This window comes from Saccostrea cucullata, unplaced genomic scaffold, assembly GCF_032062105.1.
Source record: "Saccostrea cucullata isolate Sc308-1 unplaced genomic scaffold, CSIRO_AGI_Scuc_v1 ctg2368, whole genome shotgun sequence".
NCBI lineage: Eukaryota > Metazoa > Mollusca > Bivalvia > Ostreida > Ostreidae > Saccostrea > Saccostrea cuccullata.
This window is the reverse complement of record NW_026932547.1, coordinates 54200-67245: the sequence shown is the minus strand read 5'-3', so window position 1 is coordinate 67245 and position 13046 is coordinate 54200. Positions and strand designations below refer to the sequence as shown.

Here is a 13046-nt window from a genome sequence, read left to right as displayed (position 1 = left end):
AAACTACCAGTCACGGTAGCCTAGTGGTAGAGCGTTCGCTTCGTGATCGGGAGGCCCGGGTTCGATTCTCGTTCGCGGCGCCGCGTCAAACCTAAGACGTAAACAAAGGTAGTGACTGATCCTTCGCCAAGCTCTCGGCACTAGAAGTGAAAGTCACGGGTCTTTCGGATATGACCTTAAAAACGTAGGTCCCGTGTCACGGTAGGCGCTGGCACGTTAAGAACCCTCACTGCTCAATGGCCCTGAGTGCCGAGTATAGGTCTGAATTTGAAGCCCTTCACTGGCATACGGTGACGTCTCCATATGAGTGAAAAATTCTCAAGAGGGACGTTAAACAATATACAATCAAATCAATTAATCGACAGTAAACTTTCTTTTGTATCACATATTAAAATGTTAAAAGAAAAATGTATGAAAGCACTATATATAATTAAAGTAATTGCAAATTCAAAATGGGGGCAGACAAAAATACTCTTTTCAAACTCTATCGCTCTATTGTACGATCTAAATTAGACTCTGCCTGTTTTGTGCATGGATCAGCAAGGACTTTTCATATAGAAACACTGAATGCGATCCACCACCAAGACCCTTGACTGTCTTAGGAGCATTTCGTACTTCTCCGATAGACAGCTTACAAGTCGAAGCAAATGAGCCACCTCTTGACTTTAGAAGAATTAAACTTACCTTACAATATATTCTAAAATTAAAAGCAAATACCGAAAATCCTGCATATGATTGTGTTTTTCATCGCAGTATGAGGATTTGTATGATAAAAGTAAATCATGTGTAAAACCTTTAGGACTTTCGGAATGTATCGATTTTTCTCCTTCTCGAAGTAGACTCATCAAAAATATACAAACGATGTATGAACATTTTACAAATATAAATGTTTATAAAATTTTAGAGTTTTTACATGAAACTGATTTTTACTGTAAAATTAAAAATGATATGACTAAACAATCTTGTAAACATATTTCTAAATTTATAGTCCGTCGGATGGGACAAAAGGTGACCCGTGTCGAGGATAACAAGCCCCTTGGCACGAAAAAAAGATCGTTTCTCTGGTTTTCGAAAAAGAGTAGGCTCATTGGGGGCCGCCAGAGAAACCCCAAAATTTAAAAAATGGTCACACTAAATCTAATCGCCGAAATATGGCTGAAATATTGCCGACTTGGCGTTAAACAATAATAATCATCATCAATCTTTTACACTTTATGTCTCGAAAGTGGGAAATATTTTGATAAGTAATATTGATTAAAAGATGTTCAAAATAATGTTCTAAACAATATGGAACCTTTCTTTTTTTTGCTAAACGTCCCCATTAAGGAGTTGAAGGGTTGGCCCTTAAATATTTCTTTTGCCAATATCTCTGAAACGAAAAAGAATCTCTGAATAGTTGTTGAACAAAAAGTGTTTCAAATCTTAAGAACATTAAGATAATATCAAGAAAAAGGGGCTGGACCTCAAATTAAGGGCTTAAAAGGACTGAAAGTCTTTCATCAATAACTTTTTTACAGTCAATATATTGTTACAAATTAATTACTGAAGCAAAAATGTTCATCTCAACATTATACGGCAATATGTCATAATATTAATGTAATATATTTCAAAATTAGGGGTCATGAGGGGCCAGATTGCGATTTCCTTGATGTTTTTTAACTCAAAAGTTGAAAATGTTTTGGTAAGTAATATTGAACAAAAGATGTTTAAAATTATGTTCTAAACAAAACGCAGCATTGTTAAGGCTTGAAAAAGAGTGCAGGGCTTATTTTATACGGGAAAAGTTTACTGTGAGGTCACACAAAAATATGACCTTTACATGTATGTATTTCTCATAATACCTAAAAATGAAATAATTTGCAACTTTTAACTGTATAAGCATACTAAACAACAATAAAACTTATCAATGCAGTAAAAAAAAAAACTTGCTAGTTAAATCCCATTAGGCTGGTTATAAACAAAGCACTGTTCGCGATGAACTTATAAACATGACGTCATTTTGGTAACGATGACGCATTTCATGTGCTGTGAGAGGGAAATTGAGGAATTTTTTAACAATGAAAAATGTTTTCTTATTAAAGGGAATGTTTTTTACAGGTTTTTAATAGTTGATTAATACCAATGTATATCCTTTGTTTAATGCAATTATTCATTAAAGCTGCTCAATCCGAAACAGGCACATATTATCTTACACAATAAAAGTGCGTCATTACATAGATAATATATAAAATAAATTATGAGATTAATATACATTGAACCCTCAGATATTAATATTTACAATATGTCACGAATATTAATATAGAAAGCACAGAGAAATTCACTTTTACAAGGATACTCACTTCTCACTTCCATTCTCAATGACCGTGTAGTGTAGGGCAGCGTTGTGAGAATTCCATCTGCATCGAAAGCAAGTTTTATTAACTTGCCTAGATAGCCGAGCGGTCTAACGCACTGTTCCTGTACTGCTAGGAGACAGATTCCGTAGGTCGAGAGTTTTTGTTTGGACACTCCATGTAAAAGGATCATTCTTTATAAGGCCGTTTTGCTGCCTACAATGACTTCAAATTTTCAGATAGCATTTTCACCTTAAAGATTCCATGAATCCGTAGGCTTTTGTTCCAATTCAATGATAAATATTGGTTTGTTAAAGATACTATAGTATTTGTCAAGATATATGGTCACAAAGTAAGGCACCATCGATCCGTACTAGCATTAGAGTAATGGGAAAACTCAAGAGGGTCGCTGTGTTAGATAACTCCTACACATGTCATAACCACCTTAAACCAACACCAAAATTTGCATGTAAATTTCTTACAAACATAAAAAATGACCACCAAATTATGAATTTGGTTGAAGGTGGTTATAAATAAGTCTTGTAAATAAAAACTTTTGGCTTCATTTTTACGATATTTGCAGGAAAAGCTAACTACTCATTATGAAGGTTATCAGCTTATTTAGATTATTTCTTTTTATGAACTTTTGGTTAGAGTACAAATTTCTGTTGATTTACTTAGACTCTAAATAAGCGATGCATATTTACTAAAAAATGTCAACTTTTTTAATTAAACAATCTAGATTCAAAGATCTGAGAAGATTGGATGTCGTGAAATTACAAGCGGAGACATTACGTTGAAATGATAGACTATAAGGTGTGAATATGAGTTATATAATGTGAGAAAGGAGGAGAGGTTTCCTAAATGCCTTCTGTGATTGATAATTGAATGTTGCTTTACTCCATTTAAGGATTTTTCACACAGATATTCATTCATTCTTAATTCAGTCTATTTGTAGATTTATTCACATAAGAAAATAAATGAATAAAATGGATTAGTAGTTTATTAATAGTTTATTTAATAATTTTTATTTATTTCTTAGACATTTATCTTAATAATGCATTTACATATAATTCCTTTCAATTATTTTTTATTCATTTAAATTCTTTGGGAAAAAATCCCATGCATAGATTTGATAATATACTCCCAAATGTTTAAATCTAGTTCTTTTACAAAGACAGTTATTACGCTCAAAGATCTTTCAAAGTAGATCAAATAAATAAGTTTATAAATATATATATAAGGTTCATAAAGAACAATGTATATGCCGTCAAACATCACAAGATGAAATAAATTGGTAATTTATTTCTTCTTTAGAATCGATGCAATTCTCTTCTGTTCTCCCCCCCCCCCCGAAATGCTACCAAACTAAAAAAGATCTCATTGATACAAGTTGTAGAAACTAAATTACAAGGATTTAATTAAGGCATTTAAAAATGTGTTAACTTAAAACTAAGTCTATATCTTCAAAAAAAAAATACTTAAAGTTTTCAAGACTATATCATTTTTCACTCTTAAATGCAACAAAAATATAGCTTAAACTCTTTTTTTCGGCCAACATAAATGTCAGGGGACGACAGGGAGTAGACAGGGAAGGCAGGGACAACGACAGGGGACGACAGGGACTGGACAGGGAGAGTAGGGACAACGACAGGGGATCATAGGAGAAAGTCAGGGAGAGACAGGAAAATGTCAGGGACTGACAGGGGGGCCACAGGGGATTATTTGGAATCTAAGGGGATATTTAATTCAGTAGTGAAATCAGTTCTAGCTGACTTGAATATGAAACCATGAAACTGTTCCTATACTTCCTGTGAGATCTTTTAGATAACAATGTTCAACTTCCATGAGTACTTTCAGTACTTTGATTTTATATAAACTTTCATAAAAAAAAACCTTTGTTTCCTGCAATATATATTTCTGAATAGAAACAAATGATCCATGATCTCTTTCTATTTTTGGAAATTGCTCACTGAAATAGTGTTTTGATTCTAATCTAATAATAAAGTATTTTGATGGTTTTTCTCCTTCCTCAATCCACTTAACCTTTGACCTGATACATTGCCCTTGAAAGCTTTTTTCTTATTTCTTTTTTTTTCTGTTTGTTTTTCTGCAAGTTCATTTATTGACTGTTCTGGTACATTTTGTTCCAAATCAAATATTTCTGTTTCTAATTGTTTTACTATTTCATTTGTTTCATTCTTTTTGTAAGTGGAATAAGAGATTGACTTTCCTCTTATTTCCATTAGTAAAATATCGAGAAAAAGTTGATCACCAATAGCAAATTGAATATAATCATTATCTAGACAGCTAATTAAGTCTTTCCATATCATAAACAGGGCAGACATACTGAATTTTGACCTCTTTAATTTCGTTTTAACAACATCCTTATCAGTTAGTAAAGAGTTATTAATTTTCCACAATCATCTTCCTCATTTAATTTACAAAATAACACAACTGGTGAGTGATCAGAACTATAACTATTCTTGTAAGTTACACAAGGAATCAAAGTGAACAAAAATTCTGATATTAAGAAAATGTCAAGCCTAGCTTGTTTAATTGGGTTTTTTCGTCTCCATGTAAATATTTTTAAGTTTGGTTTATTTTCACGATGTACATCCTTTAGGTTTAAAGCATCTATAAGTTCTTCAAGTCGTGATTTTGGATTGTTAAAATTTTTGTAGTTCATTAAATCTAACTCTTTATCAAAAATTAAATTGAAGTCACCTGCACTAAAAATGTGTTGAGAACAATTTATCTCCTCTATTTTATTAAGTTAACTTAAAAAAATTGGGTCTATGAAAATTATGGACCGTTTATATTTATCAGTAAAAAAGGTAAGTCTTCAATGAGAATCTGTCTCCTAAAAGTGCAGGAACAGCGCGCTAGACCGCTCGGCTATCTAGGCAAGTCAAAAACTTGCTTTCGATGCCGATGGAATTCTGGCGGCGCTGTCCTACACTACACCACCCCTACTAATGTGTTCGGAAACTTTTATTTTTCGGTGTTAGGCAAATTATAAAAACCGATGAGTTCAGAGTAGCTCTGGTAGTGGCTCTGGCGAGAGTTAGCGAGACTTAAGTGAGATAGGGTAAATTATTCACGGAAATGTGGCTAGGAAGTGACTAGCACGTGGAGGCATGGTAAACAGAAAAGTTATGTTGCGTTTCAGTTTTCACCAACGTAGAATCAGCTGATAATGTCTGTAGAAATGTACTTCAATCAATCGATCTCTTTTACATTCATTCAAATTTAAATACGTATTTTCTTTAATACAATTTTATGCAGTCTTGAATTAAAATTTCTTTTTGGACAAATATTTTTGCATGGGAACCAGGACTATATTTTTTGGCGTCAGATTAACAAATGAGGCACCAGCATGATTTTAACTGACCAATCAGCTGAATGAGTATTGCATTATGGGTTACTACGAATACTACAGGAATTTTGAAAAAAAGAAAAACCTTATGGTAAATGAAAAGCATTTTTAAAAATATTATTTTCATGCTCATAATGACAAACAATTCATTTGATAAATGAAAAAATAACCATTTTTTCCCCCCATTTTACAACAAATTAAAAACGCCCGTAACATCTTTCATGATTTCTTATCCTTGTATTTTGTTCGTTAGAACATTTTATTTTGCAGTCCATTAACATGATCGTAGATTGACCTGAACTACGTGTTCGAAGTAAAATGTAAACACGTTTTTGGTGTAAACGTTGCTATTCATTCAACGATTGGTCAGTTGCTCGTGGTAAGATCCTCTGTGCGCATTTATAACAATAGCCATATCAGGCAAACAAAGGTTTGTCAGTGTAGATGATTATGCACATTTTTTTTTACCAGCGAATCGGTCACTAGTGAGCTCTAATTTGCGCCGAAAAGTATATAAGATATATTTTAACACCCCCTCCTTTAGCCACCCTTTTTCTGTTGAAAATCGTGAAATTCTTTCAGGAAGGTCTGGAAACATTTATTACAGGACATGTTTTCAAAAGAAACAGGCTATAGCAATATCATGTTTACTGCCAATTTTTATTTATAAAACCGGTTCTACCCTATAACCTTTCAATAGATCAACCTAAACCACGTGTCTTGAATTTAAATCACAATAACATTAGTAGAGGTGTACACGGTCATTGAGAATCGAAGTGAGATACAGATTTTTGGACATTAGTTTTAACAGAGGATTGTAGCCAATACATGTTGTAATGAAATTAATTATTATTTGTACAGCACCTTTTACAACAACTCTTAAACTAACATAACTGCCCTAAGTGAAGAAATATTAATATAGAAAGCACAAAGAAATTCACTTTTACATGGATACCCACTTCCGCCCCAGCCCGGGGTTGAACTTTCGACCTTCGGAATCTGTCTCCTAGCAGTGCATATGCATTTCAGATTCTATAGATAGTAACTCAAGTCTTTATGCTGTTATATACTTAATCATGTGATCATGTTTGATCCAATCAGAGAGCTTGGAATAAATTAAAAGAATACAGTATAATGAATTGCAATCCATAGTAATCATAATTAGAGTTCTAACATTTTAATAATTACATTAAGAATGAACTCGTTAATTTGAGAAATTACATTTCAAAAGCAATACAAACTACCTAGTAATCGATATTACGTATGAAAGTATTCAACCCACGCTTTGATCCCTGTGAATATTTAAGGGGTTCTTCATGGCATTTTTTCTTTTAGGAGTTTGATGAATTCTTAATGATCATATCTTGTGAAGAGACTATTTGCACTGGATTTCTGTTATTCTTTTCGTAGTGATCTTTCCGGAAACCAAATCACCACAATACAGAATAATTCCTTCGCCAGCTTACGCAATTTAAGAAAACTGTAAGTATGTTTTGCACAATTTGCCAACCTAGCCTTTACTAAAAATATCATAACAAATTATCCCATTAAATACATAAATAGAATTAGTATTCTAATAATTGTTGTTTTGTGTATTCTTATGCTTCGAGGCAAGATCACCGCAGTTTGTATTTGTAATTTTGTACAAGAAGGATAAGAAGATAAGAACGGTATCAAAATCAAAGTCCATAAAACAATACAAAATAGGAGCAAAGCAATCATGGACCTCTGAAATATCAGAGGTGGGATCAGGTGCCATGGAGGAGTAAGCACCCCCTCTATTTGTTCTACAGGTGCAGAACAAAACAATTGACCTTCATTTGAATTACATGCCAGAATTTTTCATTTTTACATTGTATGAGAACCAAAACAGTAGTTAAACATTGTCTAACATTTGAACTTCATTCTTGTATGTTACAGATTATATTGAATTATAAAATTTAAGTAATTTTAAGTAAATATATCTATGCAATGCATATGAGCTGTTCTTTAACAGATTTCTGAACAATTTATCCGTGTCTTATGAGTAGCTATCCCTATACAAAGAACTATATGCGGTATTAACCAACATTTGCCCCCCAAAATCAAACTTTGATGGAGTAATATTTAATTAAGTCCTTAAACAGGGGAGTATATGCTGACTTCAAAGCACAGAATAATTTCATAAGTAATGATGTCATATGTACGTAATGACGTCACAAATATGACGTAATTTCAGTTTTTTATGAATTTTGCAGAAAAATGTACATATTTCGTCGATATTTTAAATAAAAGTCACCGAGCGCATGTGTGTTCAGGATAAATATTTTGATATAATGTGTAGAATGATAATATCAATGAAATATGTCAATATTGTTCCTGAACACACATGCGCTCTATAAATTTTAAAGCTTAAATTGTTGAAATTTTGTCCATTTTGTCCTCTTTCTGGAAAAGGATATAAAATCGGACTAGTTTGTGACGTCATAAAAACAGAAATTGTGAATACACTGCTCTGGAACTATAATATTTTCTGTTAACTTATATTTCTCGTACAATTTATTGAATTCAGCACATTTCAGGAAGTTTTCAAAATTTGACTTTTGTGGGGGCAAATATATGCAATATACCGCATATAGTTCTTTGCAAATGATCCAGGCTTACAGATTTACCTTGCTTTGAATTTTTTAATAATATGCTAGTGACAGGGGGCTATCTATCCAGAGCATGCACATTTCTAAATCTGCCTCTTACATTTGTAATCTGAAACATATGTTAATGAATTATCTAGATGTATTTCAACACTTAGTTAAAAAATTAGATTCAATAATTATCACGATTAATGGTTGAGATCTAGTAATTTTAAATTTTTGCAAATTCTACCAAGTGATGAGTGATAGTGCTCTTGAGAAGGACATTTGATCCGTTATAACTCTTAACTTTTTATTTTGTTATACAACTTTTAAGAGCGTCTTTCAAAATTGTAATTTTTAAAGATTTGTATCAGAAATTCAACGATATTAAACAACCCAATAATACTTGCAAAACAACTGTTTTTTTTTTTAACGGTAGGACCCAATAGGTATACATTAACTCCATGAAGTATGCCTTTTAAATGGAGGAAACTACCATATGCGTCTGTACCGGAAAGTATAAATGAGTTTTACAAGGTGAAGGATAAAATTATTATGCTCTAAAGCATTTTGAATAGGATGTAAAATTCCTAGATTATAATTAATTAATAACCCTGTAATATTGTTGTCCATTGATAAGTCGGTTCTAAAGTTCAGAATTTACTGTAAGTTCAAAAATATGGATTTCACAAATACAAATTTCACATGTATAACTTGGAACAAATTTCTTAGATGAAACAACCTGAAATTCACAAATGATTTTCCTAGATTGACTCACTTACAAATTCACATCTTATCTTTGACAACTCCACCCACTTTCGTACTGACCGTCCAATTAAATTAATGACTCCATATGACATTGATTTACAACACTAAGTAGAGCTATAAGCGTAACAAATTCAAAGAACACAACCCTAAGATCTAACCCTAAAGAAGAGAGGCGTATAAGGCGGGCAGAATGCCTATAGCACGACAGATAAGAAGTGAAAAAATTTAATCTCAATTATATCCAAATTGTATGTCATATCTCATCTAGTATTAGAGTATACTTAATGTAAAATCTTTATAATTTATAAAAATCTCACAAAAACTGAAAATATTTGCCTATGAAAAAGCATACACAGACTTAAAAGAACAAAAACGATCATTTTTTCATACTTTAACAAAAATTTTCAATGTGAGTGGGTCTTCGCTCCATTTTTTTGAAAGATAATCCTTAAAGTTTGCGATAAAATACATGTTTTTAGTTTACTAAAAAATGGAGGGAAGACCCACTCTACCTTAAAAATACACTTTTATGATAAAATATTCGCATCTTTCCAAGAAATACTGCAAGTCCATTAAGTCAAGGGTCATATCACAAACATGATTTAAATGCCACTACAACACATCAGCCATGTAGCCTAGTGGTTAGCGCGTTAGTCTCAAAAGCAGTCTGACACATCGGTATTTTATTGCTGGGGTTCGAATCCCAGGAATAACATGGAATATTTTTATAAATGAAAATTTCTAAAGAAATTTATTTTCTCTCAGAAAATTTTTTTTTCCTCATAATTTCATAAATCTTAAATAATGAGATGTAAATTTAAATACTCAATTAACATATCAAATGTGATTTCTTAATATCTGACGCTATAGGCATTCTGCCCGCCTTATCTGCCCATCTTCTTTACAAGTCTGAGTAAATGACATTGATATTGTGACACAGGAAATGGAGATGTCAAGAATTAGATATTGTTACCATGTACACAAATGCCTGTTCTAAAATCTAATGAAAACAGTTTATGTCAATTGTATTACAGTAATATACTGATAATAATTGATTGTGACACATGCTGGGAGGATCTGTTCTGACTAAATTCTACATGTACCAGGATTCTACCAATTTGAAAAAAAAAGAAAAATGAAAGAAATGATGATAAATCAAAAGTAATCTATTAGCTACATTACAGAGGAATAAAATACCACTTGTATAGGAGATAAATTAAATGTACCACTATTTATGTTAAAACTTTACTGGCAGACCAAGGCAACATAGCAGCTCTGTTTGTTTCAAAATTTCATAACAGAAGACGTGTTCAATGTAAAAATCTTGTCATTTATTTCAATAACGAAAAAATGAAATCCATTTATAAAAACAATTACCAAATTTGGCTGGACGACATACCAGAATCATGGAAAGCTTGATAAGAAATGCAGTTCAATTCAATGTTTACAAAACAGTGGTCTCCCAGCCATAATATTGTTACAACACACAGATGTAATAATGTAATGAAATACAACATCAAACTTTATTGGAAACAGAAGTGGTGTATAAAAAGCGCCATCTACCAAAAGCGGATTGATAAACCTTATTTTGTATTTTGTCTAAATGAATAATTACTACATAAAATCGAAACTATTGTCATTATGATTACGGAACAAAAGTACAAATTATTATAGTATTTCCACAGAAACGAGCTAACAAAACTGCCTATGTTATTATGAATACTTCGAAAATATTAAATAGCTTGACACTGAAATTCATATCCTTGCTTTTAATACACAGATTTGCTCACAATTAAGTTTTATTTATATGACCTTTCCTATTCATAGCCTACTCAAAACATATGCAAACCATGCTTCGCCCGTTATGCAAATTATCCCATGTGCCCATTACTGTTGATGCGTATACAAACTAGACAGTGATTCCTTAATCAAAGTCCATAAAACAATACGAAATAGGAGCAAAGCAAACACGGACATCCGAAACAACAGAGGTGGGATCAGGTGCCATGGAGGAGTGAGCATCCCCCGATGTGTGCTCCTTGTCATGATCGGAAATAACAGGAAAATTTTTCGTCAATTCAGTGTATAAATAATGGACTAGCAATTATTATTTAAAAAAGTCAGTCAGCATTTGACTCAATGATAAATTGTATTAGCTGACATTAAAAGCCTGACAAGGTCATTGTATTGACAATAGAACTTACGAAAAGATAATTTTAAACAAGACTGCTGATCTTATTTCCTTTTAGATCGAGCACTGCTTCAAACAAGCCAAATGATACCCTCGTTGCATTAATTTATTTGTCGATAGCGTGTCTCGTTAAGATATATTTCATTTGTAGAGCCTTTAATGTTAGCTAGCAACATACTAAAGCTAGAACCTTTATAATAAACGTGATGATTTTCAACTTTTCAACCGTCGTTGAAAGACCTGTTAATATTTCAAAACAAATTTTACAACCTATTTTTGTCTATATGATAACGACGTTAGCCTTCACCCTCTAATAAGTAATTTAAAACTAATTTAGTTAACTTTGGAAACTGAAACGCAAGTTTAAACTTTTCAAAAGCAACATAATAGCGAAGAAGATATTTATGTACAATTGCCAGTGTAAATTCAATTCTATAAAATAACTGATATATAGAACTTCTCATTCTTAACATATCCGTACACTGTGGTGAACCAAGCTCACAGTGATTGTATTATCGCAGCATTCCGAAAAACTCCCTTCACTCTCAATTTTAATAATCAACAAGACAAGAGGTATGTTTCACTTTGCCACTAATGTGACTTTAATTATAGAAAATACTTGCAATTAACCATGTAATACTTTGCAATATATTTTTCACAATGATTGTCAAAAAACTAAGGAAATACACTTTAAAGATAATTACGATGTAAGTTTCACCTAAGATTTTCGTATGACCAACATTCATTTCAAATTTGTGATTGTGACTTTATATTTCAAATTTCCTTTACAATCGATATCATATATCGATATATATATATATATATATATATATATATATATATATATATATATATATATATATATATATATATATATATATATATATATATATATATATATATATATATATATATATATATATATATATATATATATATATATATATATATATATATATATATATATATATATATATATATATATATATATATATATATATATATATATATATATATATATATTATATGATTGAATAATTTCCATCTCTCTGATTGGCTGAGATCCAACTATGTTAGAAAAATACTACGTTGTATTGACCTGCACGTGACGTTCCAGGTCAATACAAGGATTTATTTCCTCTACATTGATCTAAAAATAGATTGGGAAATTCCAAATTGATACAAATTGTTTTGGAAAGCTATTTAAATGACTAAGATTTTTTTGTGAACAAAACATATAAAGAGAATATATATTTTAGGGTGAGGGTGGTAAGAGGGGATGCAGGGACCCCCCTCCAATACTTTTACTGAACAGCTGACATTATATAATTATTTCTTTCATGGCAACTAAAATTGATTTTAAAAAAGCATTTCAAATTGATACGACTGGTAAGGTTTTCTCACATTTTAATTCTGCTTCTCTCTTGTATTTGGCTAGGACTTAATTAAATGCAAACAAGTAATGAGCCATATCATTTTACCAATGAATCATAATAAAACAGTTATTGCTGTTTTTTTTTTTGGTCAATACAATGATTTAGTCATCTTCTAAGTACAATATTCACCTCGCCCGTCGGGCTCGGTGAATATTGTACTCCTCAGATGGCTAAATCATTGTATCGACCTCAAAAAAACAGCAATAATTGTATAATATATATTTTAAAATATTTTTTTCTCTTATCTAAGGATAATAAGGCATTTTGAAACCATTACGGTGGACGAATGTTATTTGAAATAATATCCTACATTCAATCTTCTACGAA

At 31.6% G+C, this 13046-nt stretch overlaps 1 protein-coding gene across 1 annotated transcript in view; it reads left to right on the top strand.

Moving 5' to 3' along the window:
* The window catches only part of LOC134235372 (slit homolog 1 protein-like), a 30366-nt gene extending 23168 nt beyond the window's left edge, over nt 1-7198 (top strand). Inside the window, exon 3 of the mRNA XM_062717507.1 lies at nt 7123-7198. Within this exon, the coding sequence (XP_062573491.1) occupies nt 7123-7198 (76 nt within the window). The remainder of the gene's footprint in view (nt 1-7122) is intronic.
* The last annotated feature ends 5848 nt before the right edge of the window (nt 7199-13046 follow it).